Raw genomic sequence first — 22,217 nt, 5'->3', positions numbered from 1 at the left:
TCTTGTCATTAGGAGCATGTGCTCTCACCAGCTGAGCCATCCTGCCACCTGTTGGCAGCTCGGGCACAGCTCGGGTGCAGCACACTGGCCCATGTGGGAATCGAACCAGCAACCCTGTTGCTCAGAGCTCGTGCTCTTAAGCAAACTCTTAACCAACTGAGCCCCTCACCCAGCCCTCCATGTAAGCATTTTCAATAGCTACATATAGCTTATTTTTCTAATGGACCATACTTTAATCATCACCCCACTGCTAGGCATTTAGATTATGTCCAGTGTTTTGCTTTATAAAGTGCATAAAGCTACTTCCTATGAACCTTTTGTGTATAAAGTGTTTTCTCATTGTTTAGACATTAAAAGAGATTCTTGGACATGGGTTTACTGGGTCAAGTTATATTATGTTAAGACATTGGGCCGCAAGTGATACAAACTCAACTCCAACTGGCTTAAGCAAATTAAAGGATATTATTGGCTGACATAATTGAAAAAAATTCAAGTAGGGCTGATTCCAGAGATTTGATTCATGTCACCAGGGGTCTGATTTGTATCTTTTATCTGCTTTCCTCTGTGTTGGCTTCATTCTGAGACAGCCTTTCCACATTTCAGGCAAAATTGCTACCTTAAACTCCTGTTTTCAAGCTACCAATTCTACAATCTCCTCTTAGAAAGATATCTCTTTCCAGTATTTTCAGCAAAAACTCAGGACAGGTTCTCCTTGGTTCACACTGTGCCATCTTTGAATCATTCACTTTGGCCATAGAACAAGGATATACTAGAGTGGGGATAATGATGGCATCCCACCCAAACCAAATAGTTGGGGGTTAGGGGAGGTACTGCTTCCCAGAGTGCTCTTACCTGGGGACTGGGGATGGGAATGGATAATGGGCAGGTCCCAAACTACTGATCTTCATTTTGCTTATGAACATTTAAGGACTCTGTGTCTTACTTTAAAAAAAAAATGAAGAAGAAAGAAGAAGACAGCATGGAAAGTGAGAGGTGCCAAGTTGTCCTAAGCATGCATTTTGGGTGTGGAAGGCCAGCTGGACCAGATGGCAGTGTCCCTCCACTCTCACCACTCTCACTGAGGCAGGAAACCGGGCCCACCTCCCTGGGGAACGGGGCTCTGATGGCCTGTTATTGCATGCCTCATGGGCTGCTGGGGGCCACTGGCTCCCGAAGTACACGTTTCAGTTATGAGCCATGGAAACAGGTTCTAAATGTGAGGAGCAGAAACATTCTTGAAACGTTTCCCTAAGGGATCCTGACAGCAGCGCTATCCAGATGAATTTGGAGGCTGCTGACAGCCAAGTGCTCCTTTACAGAGCAGCTGCGGAGTTGGTTAAGCAGACTTTGCAGCATTGGCTGACAGGCACAGTGACTTCATTCCCTTCAGCTCCATGGCCCCTGCCCTGACCGAAAGCAGTCTTCCTAGGAGAGCCCCGCTGCATGGTGCCGATTGCCTGTCTCTCCACCGACCTTGGCAGCTTGCAGCATCATTGTCTGAGGTCAAAAGGGCCCTTGTCTGTTGTCCACTGTTGAATTTGCACCCGCCTTCAAGGCATGCTGGACTTTTGTTGGACCTGTGGTAGCTTTCAGCTACCCTTACCCAAGTACATGTGGGGCTTCAGGGGGCACCTACCTGGTAATCTCTGCCTTGGTGGGTCATTCTGGCCCTGGCCTGCGTTCTCCAAGTGGAACCCATTCTGAGTATGAAGGAAGTTTGGAAATGTCCTGATGAAAACCCCATAATGTGCTCTCTTTCTGTGGGAGCAGGGCCTGTCTAAACCAATCCGACCCTTTCTTTTGAGTCTGTTCTTATCCCAGAATTCAGATGTGTCACATTCAATTATAGGCCAAAAGAAAATTAAGTTATTACTTTACACTCTTCAGAAATCCCTAAAAGGCTGCTGACCTCTTCCATTCGCATCCTGGCCTAATGACTATTTGCTGTTATTTCATCTTGAGAGTCGGGGAGCTGCTCAGCAAGGGAGGCTGCCTGAGCCAAGGCTGTGTGAAGGGCCCTTCAGGGTACCCTGGATGCTGCATGCAATTTTTGGCATTTTTTCCTTTTCAATCTCATCAGGGAGATGAGATGGAGCTAATTTATAGGTAACTGATGCATGCTAATCCTTCGTCTGTGAAGGGCTCTGGGCTAACATCGAGCCCTCTTGCTCACGTTTGCCTCAGTGCATGGAGGATAGAACTGTAGTAAGACTCAATTGAGCAGGTTGAACTCACACAAACAGAACTTTCCAATATAATTCTTTGAATGTTTGAAATCTTGGGCTTTGACTCCGACTGAGTCAGGGAAACCCCACCATTCAATGGCCCGATCCTTTGTTGGAGTCCAGAGTCGCTGAGAAAAGGGTCTTCAGTATGATCAAGTGGGCGTCCACCTCTTTGAATTCTCTAGCCCATTGTCTAAATGTCTGGTATTACCCAATAACTCGATTACAACTTTTTAAAGGAATGGTTTACTGCTTAGAAAGGAAGTGGTCTTCAGTGCCCATGAGCCGAGTGCTTTTCTAGCTGTGCCCTCCAGCCCGTGGTGCCCAGGCCAGATAGAGACAAAGCAGGAGCTCTGGCTGGGCTGCGCTTCTTGCTCTGTTGTATATATTGAGCATCTGTGCAAGATGTTAGTGGGAGTTCAAAAGATATTCCACTACTGATAAAGAAGTAACCACCCAAAGGCACATAGCTAACAGGCACACATACTCTAAAAACAGGTTGTAAAGGAAAAAAACATATGCTCATTTTTACTTATTTCTGTGAAAGTTTATTAAGCTTAGTTAACTTGACTGAGCACTTCCTGCAAGCTAGGCTCAGTGCTCTATAGGGCATCTTGGTGCCCCGAGGGATCTGCTGCCGTTTTCACACATGCCCATGTGGCTCGTGAGTTGAGTTCTCTGGGAAGATGCAGTGCCCGTTTGCACTGCCACACGTGTGCTGCCAGAGAAAGCTATAGTTGGTCACTGCACACAGCTGGCTCTGCCCTTCTCCCTATGCTGGTACGAGCAACAGCAGGGATAGCTACAGCAGCTCATTTCAAAAATAAGATGGTCAGGAATTTAATGGATTACATTACACAGCATGAGGACTGGAGAGTGGCTGAGTCTCAGGAAGGGCTTGGAAACTTTCGGGAGCCTGAGGTTCTCTCTTGCCCCAGAGCTGAGTTTACCCCATGCTTTTCTCTCTGCTCCTCAGTCTTTATGGCCAACGATGGTGAACCCTCACTCCAGTGAGTAAAGGTTTCAATTCCAACAACATAAATTTACCAGGTAGACTCTCTTAGTCTCAATTCCTAATTCACAGAAGATGAGATAGGCTTGCTTCACATTGGGTCAGATGAGCATCTGTGGCTGGGGGCAGGGATAAAAGCACAGCAGGGCTGTCTAGGGCCCATTCCTGGATCTTGGGGGTGGGACAGAGAGCAGGTCCCAGAGAAGAGACATGTGTTGAGCCTAGTGGGAATTTTGACCTTCCTGCCCCAGGCCTCTCTTACTCGGTGAGTGAGTGCTTGCAATACCTGTGCCTGGAACAATCCAAAGCTTTGCTGACCCACTCACTCACTGGGTAGGGGTTCATTTTTTGTTGGAGGGTGGACATTTACTTGTGCAATATGGAGAGCTGTCTTTAAGTCAAAGTGAGAACAGTCTTTGAAGCTGGACATTGCTTTAGCATAGAACAGATCACCGAACGAGGCAAAAGTGCTACTCAATTGACATACCCCTCAAAAGTTAGATATTGTATTTGAATATGGATAAATGTTTTAATTATAATTGTTACATCTACTTTTGTATACATCTATTGTTTGAGATATTTTGTTGTTGATTTTCTAAACAGTTTTTTTGAGGTCTACACTGGATTTTAAGCTCTGACGGGGCAAGAGTTTTTTTTTTTGTTTTGATTTTTTGTTTTTTTTCCCCCCAATTGTGTTAGCAATGGCATGTGTATGTAGATACCACTAATTACCTTATTATGGGAAAAGTTTGGGTGGTTGTACTTTCACTTTGAAAGTTTAATATAGTTCCCAGCTCTCTGTTCCCTGTTGCTAAATTCTCAAAGTCTCAACAGTCATTTGACCGACAACTGCTTAAAATTTTCATTCTGAAACCGTTTTTTTTTTCGTGCTCAGAACATACTGGGCAGGGAGGTTGCTGCAGGTGAAGTCTGGAATCTTTTTACTTCACGCTTTGCTTTGCTTTTAGTTCTCAGATTTTACAACTACAGTTAATTTTAAATTTTATTCTCTTGGAACTTTTCCATTGATGTTTAAGGGCATATCAAATATATTAATATGCTCACAAATGAGAGAAAATATCCATGAGGTCTTCAAATATTCTGAATAATATTTTCTTTCTTTTTAGCTGTCTCCGTTATGAGGTACAGCGCCTCTGCTTTTGGGTTTGCAGTAAGTAACCTGAAATGTAATTTTATGAAGTTTTGTACATTTTTTTCCTGAGCTCACAAGCCACCCTGGCTCTCAGTTAAGAGGGTAGTTAGCAGATGAGAGCTCAGCATGACAAACATACCTTTTAAGGAAATACCATCTATAAGAAGTTACCATTTAATAGAAGTAAACTGCAGTGACGCTGTATGATTCTCAAGAACAGATTAGGGGCCACCGTTTAAGGAACCACATTTCCCACAGCGGGTTGAGAGGGTGTTTTAGGATTTTAGCTCCTTTTCCCCCCTGGAGGTTGTAGGTTTGAAAATGGGCACACACTGGAGCAAAGACTTTGCTGGTGCAGGCAGAGGTGCTGGGAGTGAAGAATGGGGCTGCTGGTGCTGGGATGAGTCTGTATGTAGCCTGATTAGGGGTCACCTGGGTTCCCAGCCTGCTTCCTGATGGGAGCTGGTTAGAGAAAACGGGTCTCGGGTGGTTTATAGGCTAGACATGTTGAAACTTGGGTAAAGCTTCTCCATATCCCTTCAAGAGAGTGCTAGTGCTTGTAATTTTCCAGATCACACATGTGGTATGGTGCAATGACTCTTACAGAGAGCTCCTGTAAACATCCCTCCTGTGTAGCTTTAGGGTTTCCTGTATCTAAGGGTAGGTGTTCCCGTTCCTAAGAGTAGGTGTTCCTGTTCCCAAACCTACTTCTTCCCTTTGTTGTGAGAACTTAATGTTTTGGGGGTTGCAGATTCTTTCCCAAATCTTTTCAAAGGTGTGGACTGTCTCTATAGAAAATTACACACCACACACTCACACTCACACTCACTCATACTACTGTCTCGCCCTCCTCCCCCACATTCACTCCTTCATTCAAATAAAAGCATTGAATTTTTGTATAGAATTTCAGACTGTTGGCAGACCTCCCAGAATCCTTGGGTGACCCACCCTTACCCCAGATAGAACAGTCCCATTGAGAGCCAGAATCAGAACCAGAACTCACCCTGAATCTTTTACTTGAGATATACAGGAAAATGCTGAAATTATCTTACTTGCCACAGGGACACAATTTCACAGGTGTTAGAAAAGTGTAATCTCCCCATATCTCCAGAGTGCTGGGAGCCAGGGGCCCTGGGAGCAGACAAACCATGCCACACGGTGTAGTTTCCCAGGCCATGGGAACAGTGTGAGATAAGAGGAGGATCTGGCATGTGGGGTGCCCTGGGCTTGGATCCCCAGGGTCCCCCTTGAGGAGGATGAGTGGTCTGCGTCATAATGACATGAACCCTCCTTGCCCTAAGGCCACCTGCTCCATTGTTCCGAGTCCCAGAACAGTTGCCTTTTGTCTTCACAGTCATGTCCTGTGAACTTTACAAAACCACTAATGCCGTGTCTCCTTCTCCTAGTTTGATGCCATCCTTGATGTCCTGTCGTCGGCGATTGTCCTGTGGCGTTACAGCAATGCGGCCGCTGTACACTCTGCTCATAGGGAATACATGTAAGTGGATTTTTATTTTCTTCCAGCCTGCAGAGCCCTTGCAAATGAAGACTACATAATTAGGTTGCCAACACAGCTCACCCTGCAGCTTTGGTCCCAGAGATAAGAGTAAGGTCCCCAAATTGCCTTTGGGAATGGCTGGTGTGATATCAGCCCCTTCTGTGATGGTCAGAGAGATGGGATGTCCCTTTCTAATCCTCTCCATTCTCTTCTGTTGAGTCTGGAGTGAATATTTGTATGCTCATCTGTCAGTCTATCAGTTCATTCATCTATCCATCCATCTGTCAATCCATCCATCATTCCATCCTCTTTCTCTTGGTGTTGGAATCTTTATTACTTTGAATTTTTATGCTTTTTGCCTTCTAAGGAAGATGAATTCTCCAGTGTAATATACAGAAGACATCTTGAGGGCATTTAAAATTATTCTACTTGTCTTCCATCCTTGTCTGTGTTAGAGGATATTGCTTGCCCCAGTCTCCACATCCTGTGAAGGATGATTTGTCTTTGAGGGATTTGTGTTTGTGACCATAAAACATGTGTCTTTTCCAACTTCCATCTTTTTATTCCATTTGTAATCCTCAGGGTGATAACAGTACAGGTTCCAGAGTGAGGTTTCTTGGCTTTGACTCTCAGCCCCTCAACTTATTATCTGTGACTGGGAAGCTAACTGCTCTGTGCCTTGTTTCCTCATCAGGAAGAGTAGGAAAACAATACCTCCTTTAAGGGTTATTATGGTGATTATATGAATGAAATATAATGATCACAATATAATTCATAGAGGGAGAGAGGGAGAGAAAGAGAGGGGGAGAACAGTGTTTGGCATGTAGTTCAGTAAACCTTAGCTGCCATCATCATTATTTATTAAGGGGACTCCCCTGGGGCTGAGCCACCACTGGTCATTAGCGCGAGAGTTTTACCCCACCTCTGTAGCCTTTGAACAGTTGAAGATAAATGAGTAAACGTGCCTTGCTGTGGTTTGTGGTGGTGTCCAGACAAAAGGGACTCTTAGTGGGGATGCTGTGTCATCAAATACATAAATGTTGGAATACAAATGTTGGGTGCCAGGAGACTCAATAGTAATATATCTGAGGTTGCATGTGTCAAATGGAAAGCTTTTGAAAGATGATGCCATTAACTGACTTGCAAATGAGAATACATTTAAATTTAGTTCATCATTGGGTTAAGGTAGAGCAGAAAAACTTCTTTAAGTGTTAAATATTTATCTTAATGTACTTTAATTCTTTTAACAAATATAATTAAAGTATCAAATTTGTGATATCATAGATGATATTGTTTTGGATAAGGTTAACTTTTTAAAAAGTGAGTCAACTTGTGGTTGAAAAGAATTAAGAAAACAATAGTAGTAAAGCGAATTTGTAATATTTCAATGATGATACCATAATAACCAAAGTTGAATTAACACTGGTCTAGCCAAAAGAGCAGCTAATGCATCCACCCAAGCTGTTGGCTTGCTGTTATTTGAGGAATGTGGTGAGAATCTAGACAGTGCAATCTAGAGATATGCTCACATTTCAAGAGCTAGTCCCTCCCCTGTCAGAAGAACATATGTTCTTTGGTCCTATAGTGCGATCCAATACAATAGCCTCTAGTAGTATTTTAGCACTTATATGTGGCTGGTACTAAGAGGTGTTGTAAGTGTAAAATACACACCAGATTCAAAAGATGTAGAAAGAAAAAAGAATAAACATTTTATTAATAATTTTAAAAATATGGATTATATTTTGATATAAGAATATTTTGGATCTATTAGGCTAAATAAACTTTTACAATTAATTTTACTTGCCTCTGTTTGCATTTTTAATGTGGGTTTTAGAAATTTAAAATTTCATATATGATTCATATTATTTTTCTATTGAGCCTTGCCCTCAAAAGAGAAAACTCTTCTGCCTTTTGTTATTTTTAGATGTAATAATTCAGAATATGATTTGCAATTCCAGAAGGAATTGAGTTCAGTGTTTCTCAATTTCTTTCTTCTAATTTGCTTATTTTTAATCTGATTTTCTTTATGGTAAAATGAGTTTCTTACATATTATTCACAAAGCCACACATTGTGTTGGGATCTCTGTGAGTATTTGCCAGGTGGCTTGGAGTTCTTCCAAGATTAAGATTGATAACAATAAATGTCTTTGGTCTCACTGTTCTTCATGATCCCAAAGCAGGCACTGTTTTTAAAAAATGTATTTCTATATTAATACCCATAAGGCAAAAACTCAGAGAGGTTGTTTTGATAATTCCCAGATAATAGTTCATGTGATGATGCCAGTGAATTTATTTGGAGATTCTAGGGATTAAAACGACACTCATAATCCTCTATTGTTGGCTTTAGTTGGAAGTTTTAATCTCTGGCTCATTCCATGTAAATTAAAAATTCATGAAATCACTGCCAGCTGAGAAACTCATGTTTGCATATTAAAGACCATGAATGAATTATGAGAGGCAGAGCTAGGAAAGCTATTGGTTTTCAGTTACTTGCTGGAGAATACTGTTTGAGAGAATCGGGAAGCACCCAACTGGTTCGAAGTTAATTCTAATTTTTCCTACTTTGGCTGTAAGCTTCAGAATGAATCTTGATCTTGGAATTGCCAATGCAAAGAGAATAGATGCCTTCCTCAGCCTTGCCCCCTGCTGACTATAGATGTGATGAGGTGCTTGGCGTTCAGAGGAAGACAGTGTACCTTCAGCACCACCGCAGAGCAGAGCTCCAACCAATAGTTTTGTTTTATACTTTTTTTACTGTAGTAAAAATCACATAACATTAAATTTACCATCATAAACATTTTACGTGCATATTTCAGTAGCCTTAAGTATAGTCACACTGTTGTGAACGTATCTCCAGAATATTTTCATCTTGCAAAGCTAAACTCTGTACTCATTAAACAATTCCCTCTTACTCTTTCCCCATCCCTTGGCAACCACTGTTCTGCTTTATGTTTTTATGAATTTAACTACTGTAGGTGCCTCATATAAGTGGAATCATACAGTATTTGTCCTTTTGTAATTGGCTTATTTCAATTAGCATCATGTCCTCGAGGAAATCCATATTGTAGCATATGTCAGAATTTCTTTTTAAGGCTATTTAATATTCCATTGTATTCACATAGCACATTTTGTTTATCCATTCATCTGTTGATAGAAATGTGGGGATTTTTTACCTCAGCTATTGTGAATAATGCTGCTATTAACATGGGTGTACAAACATCTCTTCATGACCCTGCTTTCAATTCTTTTGGATATAGTCTCAGAGGTGGGATTGCTGAATCATAAGATAGCACTATTTTTAATTTTTTTTGAGGAACCGCCTTACTATTTTCCATAGCAGATGGTCCATTTTGTAGCCCCACCAGCTAGTTATTTATTTCAAAAAAGCTCCAAATTTTATTAGTCACCTTGTGGGGAATGTATGTGTGGAGTAGGCAGATCATCAGTTTTACTCATGGTCAGGGATTTCAACAGGTGACTAAGATAGAAAAAGGGGCAAGGGAGTCAAGTTCGTATAAAAGGAAGGGATTCTAAGAACACTCCAGAATATCCAAACTGGGTAAGGAGGGTTGGAGGACAACAGCAAGGTTAATGAATAGTCCTCAGGGATTGGAAACATTAAACAATTGCTTAGCTTGACAATTGTTGGTGTGGGGCACTGATTTGCGAGTGGGGTGCTGAAAGCCTGGTCTTCACTGGTCCATTTATTGCTATGGATTTAGGATAGGAGTGAATGGGTGAGGACAAAAGGGCATTTGTGAGGCCAGGAGTTGGTGGGATTCTCCAGCTGGGATTGAGGGGATGTTGGCAGAATTTAGGGAGGAGATGAAGGGGATGAAGCAGGTGCTGTTGTCCTCAGTGAATGAAGGAGAGAGGCCAGGAGGTTGGGTTAATGACAAGGAGGTGCACTGGGTGGTTCAGTCTGCATGTAACCGGGGGTATTGAGGGAGAAAACCAGAGCAACTTGTTTGGAATTCGCCAAGACGAAGACAGGCTTTGAGAAGGTGGATGAGAGAGAAAATGCTGCCTCCACTTCAAAGGTAGGAAAGGCCACGTCCTCCGGGAACAACCAGGTTTTATTAGGCAAAGAGGTGAAAGAAAGAGTCAAAAAAGAGTCTGAAGATGTGGAGACTGGGAGTAGGAAGAGAGCAGGGCCACACAGGGTGACACAGAGGAGTGTCATTATAAGGCTGGGGTGGTGACAGTTGTTCTGGTGACAGTCGGTTGCTACCAGGCCACTCAAGAGAATGAAGTACTATTTGGCCACTTGTATTGTGATCTCCAAGGTCCATTCAGTGAAGAAAGCATGGAACAAATAATGTGTAGGGTCTTTTCTCATTTGTTTTAATAAAAGAGGTTCACGTCCATACCCACTTGTTTAGACTTATAAACCGTCTCTGCAGAGATACAAAGGAGACTGGCAGCAGGATCGCCTCAGGGAGGGGGAGTGGGGACACGCAAAGGAGGGGAGACATTTTCTTTATATCCTTTAGACCAGAGCTGTCCAGTAGAACTCTGGGATAATGGACATGTTCTATGACTGCACTGTCCAGTATGGTAGCCACTAGCCACGTGTGGCTATTGAGAACTTGACCTGCAGCTAGAGTGACTGAAGAACTGGATTTTTAACTTTATTTAATTTTAATGAATTTAAATGAAAACAGTCACATATGGCAGTGGCTGCTGTATTGGACAATGCTTTTTTAGGCAGTTTGATTTTTTAAAAAATAATTAAAAAATATTTTTTTCAGTTACAGTTGACATTCAATATTATTTTATATTATTTTCAGGTGTACAGCGTAGTGGTTAGACATTTACATAATTTACGATTAGTCTAGTACTCACCTGGCACTCTACATAGTTGTTGCAACTTTATTAACTATATTCCCTGTGCTGTACTTTACATCCCCATGACTATTTTGTAACAGCCAATTTGTATTTCTTAATCCCTTCACCATTCTTACCCAGTTGTCACTACCTCCCACCGCAACAACCATCGGTTTGTTCTCGGTATCTGAGTCTGTTTCTATTTTGTTTGTTCATTTATTTTGTTCTTTAGATTCCACATGTAAGTAGCTTGACCATTTTTAAAATCTAGGTTTTAAAAGCTGACAAAGTTGTTAATAAATCAAAGTCCGGGGGATTTAGAAATGAGAGAAAGATACTGAGGGCAGGGAAAGGAGGTGCTGGAGGTGGAGGGCGGGGGAGAAATTAGTGTTGGAGGAACTAGGCAAGGCCGAGAGATACAGGGAATTTCACGCCTGTCTTAGCGATTCTCAGCCCCGTGTACCGTGTGAGGCCACAGGCAATGCAGCCTCCTGCTGCCGTCAGCTGTGGAGGGCCATGGGGATGCTTGCTTCGGAAGGCACAGATTGGTGCACATCCAGGACCTGTGACATTTTACGTATGATCACAGCACAGGTGGGAAGCCCCGTGGAGGCTCCCCAGGCCCAGCTGTCTCTGGACCATGGGTCAGCTCGCTGAGATGGAGAGCTGGAGGCAGGTGGGAGGCTTCTCACCTGTACAGGCTTCTAAGTCTACAGCACAGAGACAAAAACTCAGCCCAGGAGGTTGTTCTTGTGTTCCAAATGGCCCTCCAAATGGCATTATTCTCAGCAGCAAATTTGAGAGCTCTGGAGAGGATATCCTTAGAGAGGCATAAATCCTTTGTGTATCTTCTCGTGTAAAATAAATGGGGCACACTGGTTCTCACCCAGGCAGGTGAGTAGCTCCATTTTCTTTGCCAATTTGCTGAGTCAAATGCTTGGCCTGAAAACTACCACTTGACAGGATAGGCTTGATAGGAAAGTCTTTTAATTATTGGTTTCAGTTGCATCCTTGCTGCTTTTGGAAATAACTCCAGAAATTACAAAAGCAAAGTCACTGATTTGGTTAAGAAATGATGGATTGGTCGTTTACTTTTGGTGTCTGATCTGAGTAGACTGCAAAGGCAATGGTTTATACCAAGAACATATTATAATAAAATAGTACCACGTGTCCCCATCTTCTCATGTGATAATTGATCTGACCCTAAATTGAGGGGTCTGAGAAAGTGAATCGCATTTCCTCCACATTTGTCTAGTGCTGTTCACTTTGCAAAGCCCTTGAGTGTATTTTAGCTCAAGAGCAGACCCTGAACTAGAAGAATAAATAACTTCGGAGATGTCCTCAGTGACTGATGAGAGCCAGTGCAAAGGCAGAGCCTTGACAGCAGGGCTGGAGCTCATCGGCCTTGAATAGTGTGGATGTAGTCTTGCCTGAGGGCAGAAGGGTGTTGCCTTCCATGGTCAGGAAAAGGACATGTGAAACCTGCCACTACAGAGACATAACATTCCTGGTTGTGGTGCTGTGGGCAGGGTGTATTAGAGGAAGGAGTGCTGGGTTCCTTGGTCCCTGTTATGAGTTGACTTGTGTACCCCCAACAGATATGTTGAAATCCTAACCCCCAGTACTGCAGAATCTGATCTTATTGGGAAACAGGGTCTTTGCAATTACACCAAATTAGATGAAGCCCTGACCCAGTATGACTGGGGTCCTTATAAGAGGAGAAGAAGAGATGCTGAGACACATGCAAAAAGAAAATGACCATTTAACGATGTGGGCAGAGTTCGGAATGATGCATGTACAAACTAAGGAACACCAGGGATTGCTGGTAAACACCAGAAGCTATTGTAGAAGAGCTAAGGCAGGACTCTGCCCTACAGGTTTCAGAGGGAAGGTGGGCCTGATGACACTTGGTTTCAGACTGCTAGCCTCCAGAACTGTGGGAGAGTAAATTTCTGTTGTTTTCAGTCACCTTGTTTGTGGTGCTTTGTTACAGCAGCTAAGGGAAACTAATACTAACCCTGGGAAGAGCTCTCTGTCAGACCTGCACTCACCTTCTCTGTGACCTTAAGTGATTTATTATAATAATCTTTCCAGAGCTCAGTTTTCTCACATGTGGAAGGGAGAGGGCCATGATAACTACCAAATAGCACTGCGGTAAGGGTTAAATATGATGTTGAATGTAACATCGGCATATGCTCAAAAAATGTTAGATTATTTGTTTTCCATTTCTAGAGTTTTGAAAATATTTTTTAATTAGTGATCCTGGGATAGTTTCACATTGTCCGCCCTGTTATTTTATTTTGATTTTCAAGAGCATGGAATAGAAGAATTTGCAAAGAAAATTTAAAAACTCAAAACACATACTTTGGCATATGTTTAAATTACTACCCTATGTCTCGAGGCTTTTGACCTCGAGACATAGGGTAGTAAAGTAGTGAGGTGATAAAAAATTATTCCTTGATTTCCTCATTTCACCCCCAGCACCCCCTCCACCCAAAAGAAATCTGGAGCAAGACAAAGCAATACATGATTATTGTGAAAGGTTAAGGAAATGCATAGAGGTACAAAGAATACAGTGAAACTTACTTGTTATAGGGCCTTGCAGAGCTAGCATTTTGCATGTGTAATGTTAACATATATATGTTAAAATATATATATTTTAGACCTAAATAGAGATGTCATACATATACCCTTTTGAAAACTGGGTTCTCGCCACTTATCACCATGTTTTGAATCTTTCCGTCATAGCATAGAGATACGTTATTTTTTGAGAGCTATGTGTTATTCTATGTATAGATGTAACATATTTTGTTGAAGCAATTTTCTACTGAAGACGTGCACTGTTTCCAGTGTCTTGGGGCTAGAAATAATGCAAAATAACTGTCTTCACACATTGGTATTCAAATGCTTGTCCTCTTATTTCTTTAAGATAAATTACTAGAAGTCTGAGTCAAAGAATTTGCTAACTTACAGTTTTGATGCCCAGTGCCAAACTGTGCTCCAAAAAGTTCTGTTTATTCACCTTTGCCAGCACTAAGTGTTATAATTCTTTTTTGGTCTTAGACACTTGTCCAGATAGAAAATTGAATTCTCCATGTTTAGGTGCATTTCTTTAGTTACCAGTGTAGTTGAGCATATTCTTATATGATTTTTTGGCATCTGTATTTCTTTGGGGAAATGGGTTGCCAGAATTTGAGATGAGAATTTGAAGCCTTTTATTTCTGTTTTGGGACATTTCCCAGACGCCAACTACTAGAATTTAGGTGAGTAAGGAAGTGCAGCTTAATAATTGAGCAGATCTTTCCACACCCCATTCTTTTTTTTGCAGTGCTGTGTTTTTGTTTATTTTTTTGGTTTTGTTTGTTTGTTGCTTTCCTAGATCTAATTACCTGTATTTAATGTATGTATTGGTCTCTTTATTGTCCATAGCCCTCACAAGATTTGAAGCTCATGAAAGCAAACATGTTCCTTAACTATTTTATTCTCTTTTCCCCAATCACTAGGACAACACCTGATATTTAGTAGATGCTCACCAAAGGGTGCAGAATGAAAGATTGAACTATGGAACCCTATTATCTTATGGAAAGTTTTGATATCTTTTATGAAGATGATAATAAGGATTTACTGAGCACCTGCCTTGTGCCAGCCATCATGCTGGGCTTTGTGTTAGGTAGAGGTATTATTTAACACCTGGTAGAGAAGGTAAATATTGTTTTTGAAGGTTCATGCCTAGTAATGGAGACATCTGGAGTTTGAACCTAGGTCTTGCTTGCTCTGAAATTTGCTTGTAACCATTATGCAATCCCACTTCTCCAAATGATCATTTGTGTGTCTTGGTTTTACCAAATGTTTTATTCCCCCCGCCTCCCGCCCCCACTTCTTCCTGGAAATGCCCCTTCTTAGAAATTAGCTGCAGCTCAATATTAATTGGAGGGAGAGAGAACGTGGTATGGATCTAGATGAATTAAGAGCTATAAAATTATCCAACTTGAAAGGCAGTCTTGGGCTTTAGTTCTGACTCTGCAAGGTGGGGAAATGGTTGCCAGTCGGCCAGACATGGATGAACTTCCTGGGAAAGGGTTGGCATTCCCGGGAGCTGGTGTTCATGTCTTGGATCCCCTGGAAAATGGTTACCATGACAAGCACTGCAGCCCTCCCATGTCACAAAGGCTTTGCAAATGAGGACTTTTGTGTGGGCTGCAGCCTGGACTTGTTCTACACTCTTAGAAACGTTGGTTCCTGTTTTCAGGCCATGCTGGCACCTGGGGAGGGCATGCTCAATCCTGGGCTGAGGGCTTTGCCATCAAGAAACAGGAGCCCACCTTTGTCCATGGCTGTGGCCGCTCCTCGGGCACCTGCTGCCGGGAATAGGCATTTGCTGAGTGGAGAGTGTTCTGTCCCTGAGAAGGCCAGAGCCCAGCACTGTGGATGGTTCGCCCTACGGGGGGTCACCCTTTGGAAGCTTGAGCCTGGAAGTCACAGTGTGTGTCATCCTTCTATCTTCCACTCTCAGCTGCAGCAGCATAAACCAATGCCCATGCTTCGAGGTAAATGAACTTTTAAGTTCAGGAGCCCTCTTGAAAGTGGAGAGATTTGAGGCAGTTGAGAATGAGGTCCTGCCCTCATCCTATTCTCAGAGGAAAACTCTGTGGGCTTGGTTTCTTCCATTGTCTAAAGTTTCAGGGCCAGAGTTTTCATGGCATAGTTATTCTCCTTGCAGTCTCCAGGTTTTGTCCTGTGTGTTAGCTGTTGAACCTTTTAAATTCAATGTGACTTTGTGTAGTACTTGCCACTGACAACTAATCCACACCAAAATGTTGGTGTTGGTGTTAACTATGACGACTTTCCTCTTTATACTTTTTTGCATTTTCCGAAAGATACTTTACAAGGTACATTTGTTATGTTTGTAATGCTATCAAGCATACTTCTTTCCATTTTGGGAAAATATAAAAAGCAAGCCAGTCTAGGAACAAAGAATCAAGCTCCCATCTCCTATGTCGATCCCGCCTTGCTGCGATTATCCTACCGAGGGCTGTCGTACTTACATCAACACCACCAGGGGCTTTTCCAAACACTTACCTCTCTCATAACGGGACTCAGTGCAGTGCACGCAGCCTTTCTTTGAGGGTCTGTGAAACTGCATTGATTGGAATTCGGGTGGCTTTTCCCTCCCATCTCCTGCCTTTTTCTAAATATTGTACCCTTTGACCTTTAGTCAGCACGGGCTTTACAAGCATCTCTCTCTATATGATTCATCTTATTCACATCACTAAATAGAAGGCATCTAAAGAAATACTTGAGTTTTCTGGTTTTGTTTTTTATTTTTTGAGTAGTTTCTACCTAACTCAAAACTTGTTATGAGAAACAATTGAGGTAGTATTAGTCACTTACTTGGTACATTGTTTGACATATAGTAGGTATCCGATAAATACGGGTTCTTTTTTATAGTAGACTTTCCAGGCAAAACAGAGATAAGTATGTTTATTAAAAAACAGCCTTTTTAAAATATAATTCACATAGCATGTAGTTCATGCATTGAAAGTGTGCAAGTCAGTGGCTTTAATTGTATTCACAGAGCTGTGCATCTGTCACCACAATCAATTTTAGAACATTTTCATTACCACAAAAAGACGCCCCACTCCCTTTAGCTTCCACCACACCAACCCCACCCAACCCCCTTTCCCCCTCCCAGCCCCAGGCAACTAATCTACTTCCTGTCCCTACAGTTTGGCCTATTCTGGAGCTTTGTGTAAATGGAATCATACACTGTGTGTTTCTTTGTGACTTAGATTAATGTTTTCTTTCTTAGTCTTTCACTTAGTGTAATGTTTTCAACATTCTGCCACATTGTAGCACATATCAGTATTTCCTTTTTGTTTGTTTTTATTTTAAACTATTGGGGAACAATGTGTTTTGGGGGGAACAGTATGTTTTTTCCAGGACCCATCAGCTCCAAGTCAAGTTGCTGTTTCCAATCTAGTTGCCGGGGGTGGGGGGGGGGCACAGCGCAGCCCACCATCCCATGTGGGAGTCGAACTAGCAACCTTGTTGTTAAGAGCACAGCTCTAACCAACTGAGCCATCCGGCCACCAACCAGCAGCTCAGCTCAAATCATTGTCTTCAATCTAGTTGCAGAGTGCGCAGCTCACTGACCCATGTGGAAATCAAACCGGCTACCCTGTTGCTCAGAGCACGTGCTCTAACCAGTCGAGTCACCCAGCCACCCCAGCATTTCTTTTTCTTTTTTTTTTAAATTGCTGTGTAATAGTCCATCGTATGGATATGCTACATTTAATTTATCCATTCATCAGTTTGGGTTGTTTCACCTTTGGGCTATTATGAATTATGCTGCTGTGAACATGTCTGTAGAAGTGTTTGTATGGAAATTGGTTCTCATTTTTCTTGGGTTTATACCTAGAATTGCAGGGTATATGGTAACTCTGTGTCTAACATGGTAACTCCGTGTCTGTTTTCCAGTTTGGCTGCACTATTTTACATTGTATGAGGGTTCCAATTTCTCTGTATCCTTGCTAGCACTTGTTATTATCTGTCCTTTTTATTCTAGTCATCCTAGTGGGCATGAGTGGTATCTCTTTGTGGTTTTAATTTATACTTGAGGGCTTATATGCTTTCGAAAAATCACCTTTCACGTCCCTTGTTTGATTCTTGGTGTTGATTCCCACAACCTCTTTAGAAGTTGCTTACCTTTGCTTATAAGTAGCTTGTGTCTGGAGAAAGTGTCTTCCAAGAGGCCCTCCACCCCCTGATGTTGTCTTCCTGGCCTCCTTATGGCTCTGCAGAGTCTGCTTTTGGTCTTATAGGCCGAGGTTCTGTTTTGATGGCACAAAGACGGGAAACTCAGATTAATCAAGCTCACAGAACTGACATGTAAAAACAGGATGCCAACTTATTAGTGGATTCAGTTTCTCTGTCATAAGACCTTGTTTGGGTATCCACGTGGTTTCCTCCATTTTCTCCGTGAAGGTAGACCCAGAAGAAATCCTGGGCATTGAAACAGCAGGAGTTAGGTGAATATACTATTTCATGGCATTAGGCTCTGAGAGCCTGAGAGATCAGTCTGTACAGCAGAGATGCTGTTCAAGACTAAAAGGAACCACCTTTGGAACCAGGACACTGGCTAAGATTCCCCCTCCTTTGGGCAATACATTTTGGAGAGGGATCTATTATATTTGCCTTTATAACAATCTTTTTTGTGTTTCCCTAGCTGACCAACCCCTTTTCTGTTTTATGAGGTTTTTTTTTAATTATATTATCACCATAGGCTAGCAATGGAAGAGGCTTCTGAGTCTTTTTATATATTTTTTAAAATTCTATATATTTTAGTTCCTATAGGTTCTGAACATGCAGCTGTGGATTTGATAGTCTGGTGGAAACCATGGCCTGGTGGCCACAGGATTTTTGTAGAGTTCCTGTTCTGGTCTGATATGTTTTGATCTGAAAGTTTCGCTCTTAGGACAGTCTTAATTTCTGATTTTCTTACCCTGCTTTGGGCACTGTGATAAGTACTTTTTATATTATGTCACATTTAATCGTCAGAACAATCCTATGAGATATAGGTGTCACTATTCCATTTTTATGGGAGAGGAAGTGGAGGCTTAGAGAGAAAGTGAACTACCCTGCGTTGTTGTGCTGGGATTGATGCTGGTGATTTGCACCGAGCCCTGTCAGACCCCAAAGCCTGGTGTTGCCTTCATTTTAAGGCAGTGCTGTGTGTCCTGCCCTGGAGGAAGATCTGGGCATTCATTGTGTGCAGATGACGGGTGTGACTGTGTACTCAGCTAAGGAGTAAGGAAGGAACAGCTGTGGCCAGCCCCAGACCTTAGTCAACCCCCAGATGGACGTCGTATAGCTTCACAGCCAGCTGGAGGGGCTTAGGGAATGAATCTCCTTTCATTTTCCCTGCATCCCAAAAAGAAGTAATTTTTCCAGCTTGAAAGGCAAAAACCAAATCCAAAACCAAAAAACAAAAATCCCTGTATTTTAGGTCTGTTTCTGGTACACATAAATGTAATCACCCTTTGCTTTCATTTCCTCATCCGTTAGGCTGAGATTGAAACTGCTGTTAGAGCATTTGAGATCTTGCTTCCTGGCAATTGTCATCAGTTTGGGCTCAAATAAACTCATAAAAATTCTCTAAAAATAAAAATAAATAAAACTGCTGTGTTACCTGCCTTGGAGAAAATCAAGAAAAGCATTAAAAGAGAACATGTTCTGAAGAGTTGCAAAGTGTATGTGTATACATATATACATACATGCATATATGCATAATAAATATGTACAGCTGTAAGCATATAAAATATTTATAAAAGTAATATATAGTCTTAAATGCAATTAAATTAATACATTTAAATTCTGAAAACTTTTATTTCGTAGCAAGAACATGTCACATGAGATCCACCTTAAGAAAGTTGTAAGCGTATTGTTACTATACAGGCCCAATATTGTACAGCAGATTTCTAGAACTTATTCATTGTGTATGATGGAAAATTTATGCCCATTGATGAGGAACTTATTTGTCCCTCCCCCTTTAAATTGAACCTCTTGGAGGGGAAAAATCTCTGAGAGGATTTAGTGCACGTGCAGAAAAGTTGTCCATGCTTTGAATGGCAGGCCTCCCCGCCCCCCCATTTCCCTGCCCCATAGCTTTCCTAGGGTGACTGTGAGAACAGGCAAAGTTGCTGTGTTACTCTATTTGCTGTTGTTTGTGGCGACAAAGGGATAGTTTAGCATGGGGGTTAGCACCCACCAAAAATTGTTCCTTGGTATTTTCAGCCAAGAAAGCTTTTGCTCTTCTTGTGCATGTTTTTAATGAGAAATCACAGGTGCACATACTCATTGTAGTGGTGTGGAAGTCATCTAAACAAACCGCACACTGACCTTACCTGCTTTTAAATTGAAGTTCAAATTCGCGTCCTCTCCCAAGGTGACCGAGGCAGAGATTATTGGAAAACCAGATTACCATAGGTGCAGTTCTTCTAGAATATGAAGGCATATATATGTTGGAATTGGAAATTGAGCACCCTCAAAAAAGTAATGGCGTGAAAGGTCTGTTGACAAGTCCTGTCTGAGAGAACAGATGGGAGTTTGTAAAAGGACATGTTTACGCCCCTGTATCTCAATACTCCCCTAATACCCCTACTTGGATCAGGCTATTTTTGTGGGCTCCAATTAAGGCCAACCTAGGTACATATCTGCGGTTCCTCAGGGTTTGTTTGGCTGTTTGGCTTGACAACCCAGGAAAGGAGGTTGCAGACAGGCTTTTTGCCTGCCTTTGCTAAGTGTAGTATGGATTCATGGATCCATAAATCCGGAGGGACTTCCATGAAACACCAGTAACTCTCAGCCACAGCCTTCTTTTGAATTTTCTCTGACCTTCCTTTCTGGATGGTGAATGATGATCGAGGCCTCTGGTTTCTGGTCAGATACATGTTCTGTCCATTTCGTGTTTTGTTTCCCGTGTGAGAAGGTAAAATTGGTTTTGAAAAAGTCCAGTTTTACTGACCCAGTTTCTCTCAGGAGCTGCATTTTTTAACCCCTGACTCTGATAGGTGTTGGTTGATTCACCAATGAGTTAGTGAATGCCCACTCTGTGCCAGGTACTTTTCCTGGCACCAGAAGACAAGAGACAAGCCAGCTCCTATTCCGCTGGATCTAAAAGGAGGAGGACAATAACATAATTGCAGAGATGTAAGAGCTGTCAAGGAAATCAGCTAGGGCCAGGTGACAGAGCAGGGCTCCTCTGAAGTTGGGGGTCAGGGTCTCAGATGGTAGGGAGGACCCTGGAGGAAAAGCATTCCTGGACAGAGGGATTGGTGCAAACCAAGGCCCAAACCTGCTCGGTGTGTTTGAGGGTCAGAAAAATAGGGGCCTGTGGCTGCACCCAGTTAGTGAGGAGCAAAGAAGAAATGGAGCTGGGAGGCGACCAGGGCTTCGGGACTCTAGGGAGGAATTTTGATGATAAGAACAGTGAGAAGCCATGGGCAAGTTATTATGCCCGGGGGTAAGTAACCTGATTATATAATTAACATTGAAGAGCTCAGGTGGTTTGTCATGAAGGGATTCTGCCATTCCTGTAGATGTATGAGGCCCTATCTTGTTTCTTTAAAAAGGAAAATATTTTTATTCATTTCACGGATTATAATGGTGCATGTTTATAGAACAAGTACATGTAAATTAACAGGAATTTTGAAGTGGAAGTTTTCTCTCCTTCATATTTACCCTCATCCTTTCCTGTGCCTCCCGTAAAAGATAATCATCACCAACCGTTTGGTGTCTGTGCTCCCAGAATATTTTCTCTGCGAATAAAATATACACTACACACCTATATGCTTTATACATACACATATACACACATGGCTAGGTGTAAATGAAAATAGGATCTTTGTGTACACATTGTTTTGAAACCTGCTTCTTCTCACGTTACAAAACCAAGGACATTTAAAAATCTCCTGCCTATATATCCAACCCATTCTTTTTACAGGCCTTGTGGAGCTCTGCTGTTAGCTATACAATAATTTATTTTACAGTTTCCTGTTAGGAAATCTGAGTTGTTCCAGCTTGTGCTGTTTTAAGCTGTGATGCCTTTTACTGCTTGTGAAATCTATGTCCACCCCTTTGTGTGTTCTTTTAGGCCCCGTGTTTGAAATATGGTATACTTTTTTCTTTAATAAGGGACAACTAACCCATGACTTTAAAAATCCGGCCGTGCATCCGAGCCCTATCTGTCTTCTGAATGAGAGCACAAGCTGGTGTGTGGGCAACAGTGCGTCTTACACGGGAGACCTGTCAGTCCCCGAGTATGGAGGGGCTGTGGTTTGCCACTGATCTGTCATCTGGGTTTTTCCTGAGGTGGCCATCGTGATGGGAAATGCTGCCAGCCACAAATGCAGGGGAGGATGAGGAACATATGCAGGGAATGGTAAGCTCACCTGGTTTATATGCATATCAAGCCGGCGCTATTCCCCCAGCGCCCTTCACTGTGCAGGCACAGCTGCGGGTCTGTATGAGGTTGCTTTCCTGAATATCATGAGTAACTAAAAGTCAGGGATGAGCTTACAAACAACAGACTACACAACGCTGGGGCTGCCCTTTGTATAATTAACCGAGATTCTGCATTTCCAGAAATCTGATTGTGGGAGGCAGTGGCAAGGATGTTCAGGATCAAATACACATTTCCTTATGATCGAATCTATATTCTGCAAGGATCACGCCCTATTAAAAGCACAGATGCATAGGGAGGAGGATTTAGCTGATGAAAGTTCTTGGGAGAAAGAAAGGACTTTCTGTGTGTGTTGTTACACCCAATCCCTGTGACAGTCCAGGAAGATGGGCCTGACTGAGATGTTTGGGGAGGAACTGCAACGCTTGTTGCTGTTTGTCTGGTTTGGGCAGGAGGCCGTGTCCACCCCACCTCACTTCGGTTGGCCTCTATTGACACTGCCTCTTTCTGTCCATTTACCAACAGGGTGGTGCTCTGTGGGA

General features: G+C 42.3%; 1 protein-coding gene across 1 annotated transcript in view; it reads left to right on the top strand.

Moving 5' to 3' along the window:
• Window positions 1–22,217, top strand: part of TMEM163 (transmembrane protein 163) — a 218,367-nt gene that overhangs the window by 129,691 nt on the left and 66,459 nt on the right. Inside the window, exons 3-4 of the mRNA XM_019629456.1 lie at window positions 4,365–4,408; window positions 5,797–5,888. Coding sequence (XP_019485001.1) covers window positions 4,365–4,408; window positions 5,797–5,888 — 136 coding nt within the window. The remainder of the gene's footprint in view (window positions 1–4,364; window positions 4,409–5,796; window positions 5,889–22,217) is intronic.

This window comes from Hipposideros armiger, unplaced genomic scaffold (genome assembly GCF_001890085.2).
Source record: "Hipposideros armiger isolate ML-2016 unplaced genomic scaffold, ASM189008v1 scaffold_856, whole genome shotgun sequence".
NCBI classification, from domain to species: Eukaryota; Metazoa; Chordata; class Mammalia; order Chiroptera; family Hipposideridae; genus Hipposideros; species Hipposideros armiger.
The sequence above is the reverse complement of the archived record's forward strand: the minus strand, read 5'-3'. Positions and strand labels throughout refer to the sequence as shown.